This window comes from Symphalangus syndactylus, chromosome 7, assembly GCF_028878055.3.
Source record: "Symphalangus syndactylus isolate Jambi chromosome 7, NHGRI_mSymSyn1-v2.1_pri, whole genome shotgun sequence".
NCBI classification, from domain to species: Eukaryota; Metazoa; Chordata; class Mammalia; order Primates; family Hylobatidae; genus Symphalangus; species Symphalangus syndactylus.
Window position 1 is genome coordinate 115,839,062 of NC_072429.2, and position 18,946 is coordinate 115,858,007.

Here is an 18,946-nt window from a genome sequence, read left to right on the forward strand (position 1 = left end):
GAGTGAGTTGTTAACTCCTAAGTGAGCAAATGCACTTTTCTCAGTGGGCAGATTGAACACCATTTTATCTTTACATATTGATGTAAACACTTCTATTCTGATGCTTCTTTTTCTTACTGTTGCTCTTAAAATGCAGTCAGAGTGTTAGCCTTTGAGCTCACCTCTGTGTTTATAATATGTTACATTGGCAAATAAAACTCATTTTCTTCAAGTGCTCTCTGAAGCTTTCCCTTTTCACTATTTTATTCCATTGAAGGTGCTGGCACTGGCAGGTCGTAAATGTTTTATGGTGAAATTAAGAGTTTCTAAACACATTTTACTCTCTGTGTCTCATTATTTTACCTCCTGATAAGTTTCAATCATTTTAGCACCTGTTTAAATTAAGATCCCCAAGGAAAACGGGGGGTAGGGGCAGGCAGCAATTAATATGTTGTAAAAATTTGCTGGAAATTACTTAGTAACTTGGAGCATAATGACTCAGATGCTGGTGTTTTATGAATGCAACATTAAAATTCCTTCTCTTAGTTTTAAAATCCATCCACACTTTTTTACTTTGTGAATCACTGAATGAACTAATGTGAAGCCTCTTTTTGGGGGAAGTGGGAAAGAGTCTTATGACTCTTGGGGGGCGTGTAAGTGATGGAGTTATCTGTGTGTGGGTTTCTGTGTGTGTTTGAATTCCTAGAGATCCTTGGTGCCTTGCTCTCCATCCTGTGCATCTGGGTGGTGACTGGCGTGCTAGTGTACCTGGCGTGTGAGCGCCTGCTGTATCCCGATTACCAGATCCAGGCGACTGTGATGATCATCGTTTCCAGCTGTGCAGTGGCGGCCAACATTGTGTAAGTCATCCCCTGGTCCCCGCACAGTGCCCATGAGGTTGTCCTGTAACTCTATCTGGACAAAGACTTTTTTAAAAACTCAGTACGTGTGAAGATGGTAGAGGCCGGACAGAGTGTTTGAATGGCTCTAAGATTGAAAATAAGATTGACTGCTTTCGTTTAAGCTAAAGTGTTTTTTAATATCGGCTTCTGCTAGCTATCATGTTTTGAAAGCTTCTGATGTGCCAGAGGCAGGGTTAGGATGTTTGAATATACATGACCAACTTTAATGTTCACGACACCCATGTTATAGATTAGGAAACTGAAGCCCAGTGAGGTTAAATACACTGCCAATTAAGTAGTACAGAGCCAGGATTTTAATCCAGATTTGCAGACCCAGAATTGAGCTTCTTTACATTCTGCTCTCAGGCATGCTGGTGGTTCCACATGGGGCATGACTTACTACTGTTCCATTTCTATGGCATGAGCAGATGATGGCTTCCCAATGAGCTGGGTGGGAAGGGACTCTAAAATGTATTTACTTCAGTCCCCATTTTACTTTTTCATTCTCTTTTGCAACATTTCCATAAAATGGTCATTAGTTTCATATATTTTAATAGAACTCATAAAAGGAAATTTATTTCCCTCAAAAACAGCCTCTTTTATCTTTGCAGCATTGTGACTGCATGAAAATTCTTCCTTACGCTATGTTAGTTAAATTCTCCCTTAAGTTTCAACCTGCTGGTCCATTCTTTTATCTAGGCAGTCTTAAATCATTCTTACAGGAGATGAGCATATGTCCCTTGACAAATGAGTCTGCCTTTCCCAAAATGAACTACTGCATTGCTCAGGCAATGGCGTTTTGAGGCCAGGACTTTGATTTTTTTGAGTCAAATTTCTCCTTCCCATTTGAGGGTCTAATTCTGGGCAACTCTACTTAAAACTCCATCCATTCATCTGTCTATCTAGTGATCTAGCTAGCTATCGTGTTGGTGGACAGAATAATGACCCACTCCCCTAAAAAGATTTAAACATCCTAACCCCTGGAACTTTGGAACATGTTAAATCATATGGCAAAAGGAACTGTGCAAATATGATGAAGGATATTGAGATGGGAAATTATCCTGGATTATCCAGGTGGGTCCACATAATGACAAGCGTCCTTATAAGAGGGAGACAGAGGGTCAGAGAGGAGAGAAGATGCTGTATTTCTGATGTTTAAAATGGAGAAATCGGCCTGGAGCCAGGTGGCCTCTAGAAGCTGGAAAAGACAAGAACATGAATTTCCTTCTAGAACCTCCATAAAGGATGCAGTCCTAGAGACCCACTTTAGATTTCTGACCTCCAGAACTATCATAAGTTTGTGTTGTTTTAAGCTGCTAAAGCATCATGGTAATTTGTTACAGAAGCAATAGGAAACTCAGCCTATTTATCATCTGCCTATCTTGCAATACAACTTGACACATGCTACGAGGTAGATTTTTACATGAAGGTAGAGAAGACAGTGATCAAAAATGAAGTTTTAAACAGTGGATTTTAAGAGGGGGCACAGTGACATCTCTGGAATTCAAGAATAGCTGAGCTTGTACACTTTGAAAAAGGTCCTCAGGTCATTCTAATAGCCTTGCCCCTTGACATCTCACTTACCCAGCTCTCAGTTTGTGAACCATTGCTCAAAATCTCTGAGCTAAATAATTAGAAGAATGGTGTTTGATCTGCTGTCACTGACTAGATCCCCATCTTTAGCCAGTTAACTTGAAAATGTGTTTCACATTGGCACTGGGAGAAAAAGTGTGAGTAGATCAATGTAAATCTATCACCTCTAGGAGACAAATATGCCAGAGCACACATATTGCTGACTACGGGTCAATAAAGTCCGCTTTGCATAAGGAGAACAATATGGTCTTGAGGCAGAAGGAAGAATGCAAGTATTAACTTCCTGAGGGTCATATGTCACATAGGCTGTCTTGATGCTACACAAAGGTGAAGGCTACAAACCTACCCAACTATCACATCAATCTGGGGCCTCAATGATCAGGTTTGATTTTCTAAACAGATACCATCAAAATTTTCTTTTTCTCATAACTGCTTTTGAACATTGACCTTAACATTGCAGGTGCTTTTTACACTCAGAGAGTCAAGGCAGTTGGAAAGCTCTGCCTTCTTTGTGCAAGTAGATAGTTATTTATGGTTAAGAATGCTGAGTGACTATACTTTCTCCAAGAACTGGGATTACAGGTTTCAAATGCTGCTAGATGCTGTATTGTTTGAATATAAAGATATCAGAATTGTGATTCAGGAATAAGTCTATTCCCTGGGGACTCAAAATCAGGACAGAAAGTTCCAATAGAAGTTGTGAAGAGATTCTAGGATGAAGGTTATAAATACAGCCTTAAGGCTATTGCCTGCTAAGTTTTCACTGCCTGAAACATTTCCTCCCCTCAGCATATTTAACTCTAGCTTAAGCTTTTGAATTCAACTCAGCTGCTACGTCTTTCTAACTAAATCAGATTCCTCTGTTGTATTACCCATAGTACCAGTGGACTTATTGTAATTAGAATTTTCCACGTGTGTGTGTGTGTGTGTGTCTGTGCGCGCGCGGTGGGGGAGTGGGGTGTTTAATCTTTACCTTCTCTAGCATATTTAAAGCTACATTGGGGAGTGACCACAACTGTTTTCACTCACCTTTATGGCCCAAGCTTTTACAAGTGTCTGCATATGAGTGACTACACAAGTTTTTTTCCTCACTCTTTTTGTCAATAAGATGAGTACAAGAATGAATGACAACGTGATGAACACACATGGCAGATCAGATGAGGGTCTGTGATCTGTCAGCCGTATCAGGCTGTCTAAGGAACCTTAAATGGTAACTCCTAGGTGAGAGTGAATTTCTACCCAAACAATGAACACCTGAAAACTGCACATTCGGTAGTGGTCAGATCTTGATGGCTAGTGGTCATTCCACTTTGTGGTGATGACCTGAGATTTAACAGACACTTTACCTGAAAATAGAGTTGGATACATGGTGTTGAACAATATGTTGCTGCTTTTACATCTGTGTTCCAAAATGTTTAGAAAAGGTTCAGAAAGGCAAAACACTGTTAGCTGTCAGTGAAAATGTTCTAATTTTACCTTTAGTCTAATACCTCTTAAAGATAAACAGAATTATGTACACAGTTTATAGTGTTTGCTACTGATCACTTTGACTCAGACAAGAGATGCCCAGCTTTGCAATATATTGTGTGTATATGTATGTACACGTACAAGATCATTTTTCATACATTAATATATTTCTACTTCTGGATTAATAGCTTTATATACATGAGCACAATATTCTTATCATTGGACATTAAGAAATCATTCAAATTTAAAATTCTTTTGAAAATTCAGAAAATTAAGTAAAATAAAAGGTAAAATAAAACTTCAATAAAATTCACTACTTATTTTATTTTTCCCTTCCTGTGTTTTTTGCATTTGAAACCAGTAGTTTTAATTAAGCTCCCAATGAAGCTTGACTTTAAGCCAGCTCAGTGCCTGACAGTTAGTCAACCTTCAGTAAAGGAGATTTCCTCCCTTCATTATCAAATGCTTGATTTTCATCTAAGAAGTGATGCTTTCCAGTTTCAACATGAAACAGATAAACATTAGGTGGATGAATGAGTAAACTGGATGGGTCTTTGTGGTTTGTTTTTGTGTAAACGTATTAAAATTCTATGACATGTATTTAAACATTAGTCAAAGATAGTTCTTTTTAAAGCGTAAATATTTCAACTATCCATCATTTTGGATAATGCATGTTATTGCCAGCTCGTCCATTATGCTGCCTACGTTTTTAAGACTGGTGTCATGTGTGCTAAGAACATTGTTCTCTCTTTCAGACTAACTGTGGTTTTGCACCAGAGATGCTTTGGCCACAATCACAAGGAAGTACAAGCCAATGCCAGCGTCAGAGCTGCTTTTGTGCATGCCCTTGGAGATCTATTTCAGAGTATCAGTGTGCTAATTAGTGCACTTATTATCTACTTTAAGGTGAGTTTGAGTTTACCCACCATCCTAGTACTTATGTAGATTAGTACAGAAGCTGACCCTCCAACATTAATTTAAAGAGAATAGGCATCCTCTGTTTACCTATACAAACTACTTTGCAAAGCTAAAGCAAGCAAACACTCAACCATGGTGTTAAGATGAACAGCAACAAAACTGTGAATACCTTCAGGTTCTTGGATTATAAGCAATAGGGAACATCTCTGGCTCACTTTAACAAAAAGTATATTTATTGGCTGAAATTTATTAGATGTGCTCCTAGACAGACATCAAAGTAGAAATAAGGGCAAATTTTGATATCTAGATTTTAGAAATGATCCAACTTCTGTCCCAGACACCACACTGAAATAAATGTGTCTCAACAAATTTTTTTTCTGTTTTTGTCACTTCTGAAGAATGATATTTCTGTGAATGGGAGTCCAGTTGACCTAGGTCGTGTCTTGTATCTGCTGCTTGGCTGAAGGGAGGTTAGAGTACCTGATTTATTGTTCCACCAATATTGCCCACAATGGGGGAGAGGTAACTTCTCCCCCAAAAGCCAAGGTGCTAATGAAAAGTGGGAATGACTCCCCGGTAAGCCTCTGACCCTAAACAAATAAATATCCACTACAGATCTCTACCTGGTAATACTGATAACAGTGATGGGTTAGCAGGCAGAGAATGGAGAAGAACATTTAGCTCTGTCTGTTTGGATCACAGTTGTCTAATTTGCAGAGACTCACAGCTTTTCCTAAAAAAGTGAAAACATGGAAATAAAAATTACAAAGACATATCTAAATTCAGTTGAGCAAAATGATCACTGAAAGCTTTAAGTCTAAGGCAAAACCAGTTCAAAATTGTAAGGGTAAATGGAGTTTGAGGGTCCACTGAAAAAGGTTGAGTTGATGCTGAATTTCTTAAAGATAGTGGGGCACAGACTTCTGGGGCATAGAACTTCCTCAAGGGTAGAAAAGCAGACATTTCACCCTGAGGCTAAGGGTTCCAGTGAGGAGATTGAGCAAGGATGACACTTTGGTTCACACCCTTAAGACTGCATCAAAGATGCCAGCCTCGAGTATGTGCAATACTTGAGAGGCAAAGAAATAAACTCACTCCAGTCAGCCAAGAGCATAGTCCAGCTGTATGCTGGCCATATGCAATTTCTGAACAAGTTATATCCTTTCTTCTGCTCATTATAATTAAGGCCAAGAAGTCATTAGATCTTGTGGGCATATTTGTGCATACTTTCATCACATACTCTGTACTTTTATTAATCTGCAAGAAGTTAAATCAGGGCTCTTGAGAGCAAACTTAAGAATATGCTTCCTTTTAGTTCTTAAATTATGGGGAGAGCATGTCTTGTAGTCTCACTTCTTTATTTGCTGGTAGTTTAAAGCTAAAAGGAAGGATTGAGCTTCAAAAACAATGTCTTGCTTCTGAGTTGGATGACACATGTCAAAAGGGTGAATGAGTAACAGAGAAGGAAAGATACAGGAGGTTTACTTATTTTATTAATCAGACTTTCTGGAAGAGAGATATGAATTCAGTTAATCAAAATCCCTGTTTTTTTTCTAGCCAGAGTACAAAATAGCTGACCCAATCTGCACATTCATCTTTTCCATCCTGGTTTTGGCCAGCACCATCACTATCGTAAAGGACTTCTCCATCTTACTTATGGAAGGTAGGAGTGATTTTATTATTACTCCCGGAGTCAGTCAGTGTTTTCTCTTCCCTAGAATCACAAAAGGGAATGGCTGCAAGGCATGCTCACTGTTAATTGGAATTATGGGAAAAATTTAAAGTGAAAAGGAATTTTTGTGAAAACAATCATTTGATTTTTTTCATATGGGAACAAGTAAAAAGAACTGGCTTCTATTCTTGCTCTAGCAACTGTTATGTAATATCTCACAGTGTAAAAACAGTAAGTATAAACACCATGAGGAGATACTGCAAAAATATAAATATACCTGGAAAAGACCTAAGAAAAAAACTATATAAATTTACCCCCCAGGCTGCATTAGAGCTAAACATTTTTATCAAATTGTATCTCAGAGTAGAAGAAAACAAGGGTGACCTTTTATTTGTTAGTTCAGCAAGTGTTTGTTGAGCCCTAACTCTGTGCTAGGTAGTGTGCTCAGAACTAGAGTTACAGAGATGAGCAGAGCAGAACACAGCTCTCTTCTGAAGTTCTGGGCTGTAGTGTTCTATGAGGTTCAGGTGTCTGCACTAAGTTCAACATCAGTATGGCCTCCTGGGAACAGGGTACCACTAGGTTGCCTAAGGAAGGGTGAACTGGCACAGATCAGAAACAGAGCAGATCAAAGCTCTTGTGCTGATCAGTAGTGGGATTGTGCCTGTGAATAGCCACTGCCCTACAGCCTGGGCAACATAGTGAGACCTTGTCTCTTAAAATATAGTAAAATAAAATATGGGCTGGGCACAGTGGCTCATGCCTATAATTCCAGGAATTACAGGTTGGGAGGCTGAGGTGGGAGGATTGCTTGAGTCCGGGAGTTTGAGACCAACCTGGGCAACATGGCAAAACCTCGTCTCTACAAAAAATACAAAAAATTACCTGGGCATTGTGGTGCATGCCTGTAGTTCCAGCTACTCAGGAGGCTGAGGTGGGAGGATTGCTTGAGGCTGGAAGGCAGAGGCTGCAGTGAGCTGAGATGGCGCCACTGTACTTCAGCCTGGGTGACAGAGTAAGACCCTACCTCAACAAAATAAAATAAATAAAATAAAAGCTTTGTCCTCATGAGGATAATACTTTAATAAGGGGAGAAAGAGATTATTCAAAAAATTACACAGAAATGCAATAGTGGGAACTGCTACAAAGAAGAGGTGTGGGCCTCTTATTAGAGATCTTAACATGGCTGGGAGCAGGGGCCAGTGGTCCCAGAGGCTTTGCTGAGGCCTGCTCTTAGCCCCGAGTAGGATCTTATGTTATTAACCTCATCATCTATAGCCCTATTATCATTATCCTTGACTACTCTCCTGTGCCTGTGAAATTTCTGTCTGGGCTCTTTGAGTCTCCCAACTATCCAGGAATAGATCACATAAATAACCCTCACTGCAAAGAAATCCGTCCTTATGCCTAAAGCTTACTGCCTGCCTCCTCTCCCCCATTCTGCAATTTGGTGATTTTCTTTTCATTTGGCATAAAATGGTTGAAGAACTACTGGTTTCTGCCCTTTCTAGGCTACATCTTTACTGGCAGAGTTAGCTCAGAGAAACACATCATACAGTTGAAAAAGCAACATCTTTGTATCAGACCCACCTCTGTTCAAATGCTAGTCATGCAAATTTCTAGCTGTGAGACCTCAGACAATCTCCTCTGAACTTCAGTTTCTCAACTCAAAAATGGGAATATCACATCCACAATATAGTGTTGTTGAGAGGATTAGATGAAATAAATGGCATTATGTCTAGAACACAGGAGGAGTTCAGTAAATATAAACTCTCAGCTAGCATTTTGAGTTGACTGGAATATAGGAAATATAAAGCTACATTGTGGAGATAAACACTATATTGTATATTTATCTATACAGCAAGAAATTCTCAATTTTTTGTTATAGACTGTGGCCATAGCACCAGTCAACCACAGATACTGATGGCCTCAGAAAGGCCAGATAAGAGAGTCTTGATCAGAATAAATCCATCTTCATTACCAGAAGAACTATTCAGTGGTACTTGGAATGGGAGAACTACTGACTCCCGTTGACATTATCTTAGAATATTCAAGTATGTCAGAGAGTGACATCAGCAAGATGGCTGACTAGAGATGCTGGGGCTAGTCCCCCCCAGCAAGAAAGGGCCAAGGCAACAAATAACCAGAGGAGATTTGACCGGAGCATCAAAGGGAAAGTGTGGGAGTGCAACCTAGGTGCCCAACAATAGAGGAATGGATCAAGAAAATGCAGTGTATATACACAATGGAATACTATTCAGCGATGAAAAAGAATGAAATCCTGTTATGTGCAGAAACATGGATGGAACTGTAAAATCAGCCAGGAAATGAAAGTTAAACACCACATGTTTTGGCTCATATGTGGGAGCTAAAAACAAATTGTTCTCATAGAAGTGAAAAGTAGAACAGATAGCAGAGGCGGGGAAGGGGAAGAGTAGGATAGGGAGAGAGTTGTTAAAGGATGCAAAATTACAATGAGCTAGCAGGAATAAGCTCTAGTGTTCCATAGCACTATAGAATGACAAGAATATAGTTAACAATAATATATAGTTTCAAATAGCTAGAAGGAAGATATTGAAGATTCTCAATACAATGAAATAATAAATGTATGAGATGATGAATTTGCTAATTGCCCTCATCTGATCACTATGCATTATCTGTATGGCAACAGCACTGTGTGTCCCATACATATGTACAATTATTATGTCAATTTAAAGCTGTTTAAAATTTAAAAATAAGGTTTATTGGAGACCTAAGGTACTTGATTATATTTACAAGGTGATTTATCATTGCTATATTGACCATTTGTAATTAACAAATGATATTATTTTCTATCTTACATTCCAGGAAAACAGGTATTATGAAGGACTTGCCTAAAACCCTTATTAGTCTAACCCAGCAGTTCTCAAACTTTAGCGGCATCAGAATCACCTGGAGGGTTTATTAAAACACAGATATCTAAGCCCACTCCCACAATTCCTGAGTCAGTATATCTTATTGGGGAGTAGGAGAGGCAAGAATTTGCATTTCTAACAAGAAGCTTGTGCTGCTGGTCCCAGGACAACACTTCAGGAACCACTGGACTAATCATCTTTTCGTACCACTGAAGGGATTCCCACATGCTGGCCCTGGGAATGGCACCTGTAAAATTCAGTCAGGGCTAGAAGTTTGCATCATATCAAACATCCAGATGATTGAAATATCCAGACATTAGCTGATTTTTTTTTGTCCAGCACATTTTGACATAAGGTAGATCTGGTCTCAGAGTGCAATTGCCTTCAGTGACAGCTCACACTTTGTTAGCGTTCACTGCTAAGTATACATTTAAAGGTTTGTTCTTGGTGGTCACTACAATTGTTGAAAGATGATAGTGTTGACAACAGTGAAATGGATAATGGTATCAAATGTCACAGAGTAATAGTAAATTTTCTGGCTCTAAACATGAGAATATTTGGTTTGTCAAGCCACAGAAGCATCCATTTTCTTTCCTGAGCGCCGAGTGCTGAGCTGCAGCTGTTTTTGCTATTATGGAAGTTATTGACTTAAAGAAAGATAAAAGACAAGTTGGTGTACAATTTGAAATGACTTATATTCTGCTTTTTTGTGTGTGTCTCACTATAGCTCTTCCCTGGTGATTATCTTTCTTATTTTACTTCAGGAAAAGTGCAGAGACTGGACTATGTCAGCTAATTATAGAAACTGGCAGATAACTCCTTTCTGGAAGACACTTAATTTTTAAATTAGGTTTTCAAACTATGTTTGTTAGTATAGTACTTAGTAAACTTAAAAATAATACAGAAAAGTATGAAATAATTTTAAAAAGTCTCCTTATATTTCCATCTTTGACTTCTCAGTCCTATTCTTCAGGGATAATACCTATTAAGTTGACATTTATCTTTCCAAAGATATTTGTGCATTTGCATATACACGTATATGTGTATGTGATGTGATGTATGTGTGTACCTTTTTTTTTTTATAAAAATGGGATTACATATTGATTCACATTTTTTCTCTGCACCTGGCATTTTTCACTTGGAGATCTTTTATATTAGCACATACATAGATATACCCCATTCTTCTTCACAGCCGTAATTACTCCACAGCATGGAAGTACTTGCTTGTGATGGACATTTTAAACAATGATGTAATTACCACCCTTGTACATATATATTTTTAGCTCTTGTATATCTGTGGAATAATTCCTAGAAGTGATATTGCTGTTTCAAAACTTACATGCTTTATTAGTATGTTTTTTCACTGCTCATAAAGACATACCTGAGACTGGGTAATTATAAAGAACAAGAGGTTTAATGGACTCACAGTTTCACATGGCTGAGGAGGCCTCACAATCATGGCAGAAGGCAAAGGAGGAGCAAAGTCACTCCTTACATGGCAGCAGGCAAGAGAGCTTTTGCAGGAGAACTCTCATTTGTAAAACCATCAGATCTATGAGACTTATTCACTACCACCAGAACGGTATGGGGGAACTGCCCCCGTGATTCAGTTATCTTCACCTGGCCCCACCCTTGACATGTGGGGATTATTACAATTAAAAGTGAGATTTGGGTAGGGACACAGCCAAACTATATCACATGCATTTCAAAATTTGATAGATATTACCATTTCTACCAAAGATACAGTATCAATTTCTTTCCCCTCAACAGCATGTGAAAGTGCCCCTTTCCTCACATCATCACAATCACTGGGTATTATCAAACTGTTCATTCTTTTCTACTCTGATAGGTGAAATATTATATCTTATTGATTTCAAATGCAATTATTTAATTATGAATGATGTTTAGTGGTTTTCAAAATACATTTATAAGTCTGGGAAGTTATTTATTAAACACTAATTTAGATATTTTCCTGGATGCATTAATATTTTTTCAGACTCCCCGCCAAGTAAAAGAAAGTTCTAGGATGTGATGGAGCATCGAGGCCAGTGGGGCCATGCCTCTTGCCTGGCAACACTATTTGTTATAATAAAATAAGTCATGGTGGACCTGTGTTCTCTATAATAGTAATGAGATGAAGGAGACAAGTGAAAAAAGGGTAGTGGGATCATGACTTAATTTCAGAGGGCCTAGATGAATGATAGCAGGTCTTCAAATGGTCAACAGAACTTCCCCAAAGAGGTGACACACGTTAGGCATAACAGACAATGTTTTGATTGCAATTCCTAGACTCTAGTATTTGCATAACACTTTATACTCAGAGCACAGACATTGGGATCTGATATCCCTGATTCTGCCACTTCTCTGTGTGGCCTTAGCAATGTTCCTTAGTCTAACTGACCCCAGTTTTCTCCTCTCTAGTTAAACAAGAATTGTAACCTTAATAATTAGCTTCTAAAGTTTTTAGGACTATTAAATGAGATAATTGCTATAAATAAAGTACTTTGCACAAACTTTACACATAGTGGGCCCTCAATAAAAGTTTGTTATTATTATAACAATTTTACCCATGACTTTATTCACATTGTATGGCTAATTTGAGACAAGAACTCCTTTCATCTGCTTCTAGGAGCCTAGGTCTTTTGCCACTCATAGAATAAAATAGCATGATGACCAGCTCTTTGTTACTTCTTCAAATAATATGAGGTAGGATCAAAAACTCAGCTCATGCTGTAGAGAATTTTGAGTTAACTCTAAGGAGGAAATCCCCCATGAGCAAGGTTCTTAGCCCATTTATGCCTAGTGTTCCATTATTGGAACGCTGAGCATGTGAGAGTTAATTATATCCTGCTCAAAGTCATTGCCAAGGTCTGATTGCAAAAATTCAAAAAATTGCAACCTCAGGCATAAATCAGTTAAATTTTTCAAAAGGAGGGTTAAGGGTTCCCCATTTCATTAAGTAGATGGTTCATCAGCTCTAGCTGTTCATTATAATCCTCTGGGAAGCTTTTAAAAAATGCTTATGCTCAGGCCTCCCATACCTAGTGTATAAGGCTGTTCTCACATTGCTATAAAGAAATACCTGAGACTCGATAATTTATAAAGAAAATAAGGTTAATTGGCTCATAGTTCTGCAGGCTGTACAGGAAGCATGGTGGCATTTGCTTCTGGGGAGGCCTCAAGAAGCTTCCAATAGTGGCAAAAGGCAAAGGGGGAGCAGGCACGTCATATGATGAGAATGGAGCAAGGGCAGGGAGGTGCCACACACTTTTAAATGACCAAATCTTGCAAGAACTCACTCATCATCGCAAAGACAGCACTAAGCCATGAGGGATCTGGCACCATGACCCAAACACCTCCCACCAGGCCCCATCTCCAGCATTGGGGATTACAATTCAACATGAGACACTGGCAAGGATAAATATGCAAACTATATCACCCAGATATTCTGATTTAATCATCTGGGGTTGGGGCTGCCTTTGGTATTTTTAACAACATGTAGTCAGACTAGAGAACCACTGCAAAGCAGAGCTGCTCAGTGGCTCATGAATGTTGGTGCAGTGGTTCTCAATCTTGGCTGCCTGATAGAATCACCAAATGAGCATTGATGTTGGGCCTTATCCACAGAGATTCTGATTTAATTGGTCTTGGGTGTAACTTAGTCATCAGGATTTCTAAAATCTCCTCTGGTAATACTAATGTGCATCCAAGGTTGAAAACACATTCAAAAGCAAACACATTCAAAAGCTAGCAGAAGGCTAGAAATAACCAAAATCAGAGCAGAACTGAAGGAAATAGAGACACAAAAAACCCTTCAAAAAATTAATGAATCCAGGAGCTGGTTTTTTGAAACGATCAACAAAATTGATAGACTGCTAGCAAGACTAATAAAGAAGAAAAGAGAGAAGAATCAAATAGATGCAATAAAAAATGAAAAAGGGGATATCACCACCGATCCCACAGAAATACAATCTACCATCAGAGAATACTACAAACACCTCTATGCAAATAAACTAGAAAATCTAGAAGAAATGGATAAATTCCTCGACAAATACACCCTCCCAAGACTAAACCAGGAAGAAGTTGAATCTCTGAATAGACCAATAACAGGTTCTGAAATTGTGGCAATAATCAATAGCTTACCAACCAAAAAGAGTCCAGGACCTGATGGATTCACAGCCGAATTCTACCAGAGGTACAAGGAGGAACTGGTACCATTCCTTCTGAAACTATTCCAATCAATAGAAAAAGAGGGAATCCTCCCTAACACATTTTATGAAGCCAGCATCGTCCTGATACCAAAGCCTGGCAGAGACACAACCAAAAAAGAGAATTTCATACCAATATCCTTGATGAACATTGATGCAAAAATCCTCAATAAAATACTGGCAAACCGAATCCAGCAGCACATCAAAAAGCTTATCCACCATGATCAAGTGGGCTTCATCCCTGGGATGCAAGGCTGGTTCAACATACACAAATCAATAAATGTAATCCAGCATATAAACAGAACCAAAGACAAAAACCACATGATTATCTCAATAGATGCAGAAAAGGCCTTTGACAAAATTCAACAACCCTTCATGCTAAAAACTCTCAATAAATTAGGTATTGATGGGACGTATCTCAAAATAATAAGAGCTATCTATGACAAACCCACAGCCAATATCATACTGAATGGGCAAAAACTGGAAGCATTCCCTCTGAAAACTGGCACAAGACAGGGATGTCCTCTCTCAAAAACGCTCCTATTCAACATAGTGCTGGAAGTTCTGGCCAGAGCAATCAGGCAGGAGAAGGAAATAAAGGGTATTCAATTAGGAAAAGAGGAAGTCAAATTGTCCCTGTTTGCAGATGACATGATTGTATATCTAGAAAACCCCATTGTCTCAGCCCAAAATCTCCTTAAGCTGATTAGCAACTTCAGCAAAGTCTCAGGATACAAAATTAATGTACAAAAATCACAAGCATTCTTGTACACCAATAACAGACAAACAGAGAGCCAAATCATGAGTGAACTCCCATTCACAATTGCTTCAAAGAGAATAAAATACCTAGGAATCCAACTTACAAGGGATGTAAAGGACCTCTTCAAGGAGAACTACAAACCACTGCTCAATGAAATAAAAGAGGATACAAACAAATGGAAGAACATTCCATGCTCATGGGTAGGAAGAATCAATATCGTGAAAATGGCCATACTGCCCAAGGTAATTTATAGATTCAATGCCATCCCCATCAAGCTACCAATGACTTTCTTCACAGAATTGGAAAAAACTACTTTAAAGTTCATATGGAACCAAAAAAGAGCCCGCATCACCAATGCAATCCTAAGCCAAAAGAACAAAGCTGGAGGCATCACGCTACCTGACTTCAAACTATACTACAAGGCTACAGTAACCAAAACAGCATGGTACTGGTACCACAACAGAGACATAGATCAATGGAACAGAACGGAGCCCTCAGAAATGATGCCGCCTATCTACAACTATCTGATCTTTGACAAACCTGACAAAATCAAGAAATGGGGAAAGGATTCCCTATTTAATAAATGGTGCTGGGAAAACTGGCTAGCCATATGTAGAAAGCTGAAACTGGATCCCTTCCTTACACCTTATACAAAAATTAATTCAAGATGGATTAAAGACTTATATGTTAGACCTAAAACCATTAAAATCCTACAAGAAAACCTAGGCAATACCATTCAGGACATAGGCGTGGGCAAGGACTTCATGTCTAAAACACCAAAAGCAATGGCAACAAAAGCCAAAATTGACAAATGGGATCTAATTAAACTCAAGAGCTTCTGCACAGCAAAAGAAACTACCATCAGAGTGAACAGGCAACCTACAGAATGGGAGAAAATTTTTGCAACCTACTCATCTGACAAAGGGCTAATATCCAGAATCTACAATGAACTCAAACATATTTACAAGAAAAAAACAACCCCATCAAAAAGTGGGGGAAGGATATGAACAGACACTTCTCAAAAGAAGACATTTATGCAGCCAAAAAACACGTGAAGAAATGCTCATCATCACTGGCCATCAGAGAAATGCAAATCAAAACCACAGTGAGATACCATCTCACACCAGTTAGAATGGCCATCATTAAAAAATCAGGAAACAACAGGTGCTGGAGAGGATGTGGAGAAATAGGAACACTTTGACACTGTTGGTGGGACTGTAAACTAGTTGAACCATTGTGGAAGTCAGTGTGGCGATTCCTCAGGGATCTAGAACTAGAAATACCATTTGACCCAGCCATCTCATTACTGGGTATATACCCAAAGGACTATAAATCATGCTGCTATAAAGACACATGCACACGTATGTTTATTGTGGCACTATTCACAATAGCAAAGAGTTGGAACCAACCCAAATGTCCAACAACGATAGACTGGATTAAGAAAATGTGGCACATATACACCATGGAATACTATGCAGCCATAAAAAATGATGAGTTCATGTCCTTTGTAGGGACATGGATGAAACTGGAAAACATCATTCTCAGTAAACTATCGCAAGGACAAAAAACCAAACACCGCATGTTCTCACTCATAGGTGGGAATTGAACAATGAGAACTCATGGACACAGGAAGGGGAACATCACACTCTGGGGACTGTTGTGGGGTTGGGGGAGGGGGGAGGGACAGCATTAGGAGATATACCTAATGCTGGATGACGAGTTAATGGGTGCAGGAAATCAACATGGCACATGGATACATATGTAACAAACCTGCACATTGTGCACATGTACCCTAAAACCTAAAGTATAATAAAAAAAAAAAAAAAAAAAGAAAACCACTCTGAAAGACTCTAGATTTTGGAGCTTCATCCATAGAAATTTCCTTTCAGGTCTGGAATGGAGTTGTGGTACATTTATTTTTTTAATAAACACCCCAGATGTTTGTGTTGTTTGTACATAACTGAAGTAGAGGCTAAAAAAGGGCTGTACTTAGACATCTCTTCTACAGCATCCTCCAATGTAGCTAAAATAATGGAAAACTTACAAATCAAATAAAATGGTATTATACAATATTAGGATCCTCTGTTAGCACAGTTCACTAAATGACCTGTTGAGTAACTAATCTTTTTACAACATTGCTGTTCATAATGATTAGATGTTTTCCGAATTTCTCCTCAAAGATCTCTGTGATCTATGTGTTGTTCTTATCACCCTTATTTTACTACAAATGTGCTGAAGATCAAAGAAGTTCTGGGATTTGGGTAAATTCACAATAGTTGTCGTCAGGATGCTAACCCATGATTATTTGATACCAAATTTCATGTTATTTCATTTTACTTTCCAGAATGTATATAAAGATAGTTGGAAAAGGCACAGTTAGTTTAACAGTATACCGTAAAAACTAAGGATGATTACCGTTGTTGGTTATTGCACAGTAAATTCTGCAAGTATTCTGAGTAGGAATTTTTGACTGATGGTAAACCTTGAAGTAGTCAGGTAAATCTTATGTGTAAACATTTGCAGTAAGAAACCAGCAAAGGGATGAGCCCATTGAAATTTTGGTGAAGACTTTGCAGCTTGTTTAGGTAATTCGATGAGCTGTATTTAGTTGAATAACTACAGCCTCCATCTCTTCCCTTTTGTCAGGTGTGCCAAAGAGCCTGAATTACAGTGGTGTGAAAGAGCTTATTTTAGCAGTCGACGGGGTGGTGTCTGTGCACAGCCTGCACATCTGGTCTCTAACAATGAATCAAGTAATTCTCTCAGCTCATGTTGCTACAGGTCAGTGAGTTTTGTAAACACCCTGGAAAAAATTCAGTCCTTGTCCTGTAAAGTCAGTAATTTCCCTCCTTTTGTAGAGCTGCCCTTATTGTCTGTTGCTTGTCAAAACACTATGAAGTGTTTTCTATTACCAAGGGCCTTTGAAACCAGCCCACTTATTGATGTTGTCATAGCAACAATGATACCCACGACATTCTTGGGGCTGACTGCAGAGGGCCGAGGACAGACAGAACAAAGGACTAAAATGCAACTGCCACTTCAAGGCCTTGGACTCTGAATATTCAACTTCATCTGTTTGGCTTGGTGCCCTATCAGTCAAATAATAGGAATGAATTAAAAACTTAATCTTAATTGAGTATCTCCTATGTATAAGATGTTTTTCCTAGCACTGAAAATAGGAAGATGAAAGAGACACAGGTCCCACTCTTAAATTTCTAACAAGCTAACAGATGTGCTAATAGGAATTATGGTGGGGTCCCACACTGTATGATTAGAAATTCTGTAGCCATGTGAGAAAATTCTTATAATACTAGGTTTATACTAAAAATTACTTTTTCAAGAAGTTAATTTTGTCTCTGATATGTCTAGAGCTGGGAGGATAGGCAGTGGGAGGGCATTTACTGCCTCAAGAGAAAGCTCAGGCCAAGCATAATACATTAGGCTACTAAAAAATGACTCAAGGAGTTACTTAGGGGCAGGGGACAGGAACACTAGTGATGGTCATTTGAAAACTGTGCTTTCTCAGACATCCTCATCTTCTCGAAGGGCTCAGGTCTGACTTCAGGGAATTTACAGCATTCACTATGCCAATATTTCACTGCAAATGGAAGAATCTAGTAAACATTCAGGTTGCTGTGGAGGAGACTTTACAGCCTGCTGATAGCATTTGGGACAGGAAAAAAAATGGCAGTGAGGGTTGCTGCTCTAAGAAAGGTCTGTGGGGAGCTCTAAACGCTTCCTGGTTCCTGTCACTATCCTTGATAGAAATTCTGATTACATACAAGGCCTGCAACCCAGAGATCCCTGGGAGCTGGTGAGCAGGGCTGTATAAGAAATCATAGTTCTGTCTTGGCTTTTTCCAGGGCTTGTCTCCCCTTCCATACTAAGCTCCTAGGAATGCCAGACTCCAGAGATAACAGTGGACAGAAAGAGTTCCCATAGCGACAGGGCACTTTGCTGCACTAGAGTTTCCCCTGCCTTGTCTGTGTGAATGTAGCTGATTATCAGAGCAAACGTGGCTTCCTCTGAGTGCCCTGCCTCTGCCCCACCGCAGCAGGTCAAAGACAAAGTACTTGAAGTTGGAGTCACAGCAGTCGCCCATGCGTGTGCAATCAGTGCTAATCTCCCTGTGGTTCTTTATCAACAGCAGCCAGCCGGGACAGCCAAGTGGTTCGGAGAGAAATTGCTAAAGCCCTCAGCAAAAGCTTTACGGTGCACTCACTCACCATTCAGATGGAATCTCCAGTTGACCAGGACCCCGACTGCCTTTTCTGTGAAGACCCCTGTGACTAGTTCAGTCACACTGTCAGCTTCCCAAATTTGACAGGCCACCTTCAAACATGCTGCTGTGCAGTTTCTGCATCATAGAAAATAAGGAACCAAAGGAAGAAATTCATGTCATGGTGCAATGCACATTTTATCTATTTATTTAGCTCCACTCACCATGAAGGAAGAGGCACTGAGATCCATTAATCAATTGGATTATATACTGATCAGTAGCTGTGTTCAATTGCAGGAATGTGTATATAGATTATTCCTGAGTGGAGCCGAAG

General features: G+C 39.1%; 1 protein-coding gene across 5 annotated transcripts in view; it reads left to right on the plus strand.

Moving 5' to 3' along the window:
• SLC30A8 (solute carrier family 30 member 8) overlaps positions 1-18,686 on the plus strand; it is a 235,076-nt gene extending 216,390 nt beyond the window's left edge. For all 5 annotated transcript variants that reach the window (XM_063643517.1, XM_055287102.2, XM_063643519.1 and 2 more), the window contains 5 exons: positions 686-839; positions 4,697-4,847; positions 6,417-6,522; positions 17,040-17,174; positions 18,541-18,686. In XM_063643517.1, the coding sequence (XP_063499587.1) occupies positions 686-839; positions 4,697-4,847; positions 6,417-6,522; positions 17,040-17,174; positions 18,541-18,686 (692 nt within the window). The remainder of the gene's footprint in view (positions 1-685; positions 840-4,696; positions 4,848-6,416; positions 6,523-17,039; positions 17,175-18,540) is intronic.
• The last annotated feature ends 260 nt before the right edge of the window (positions 18,687-18,946 follow it).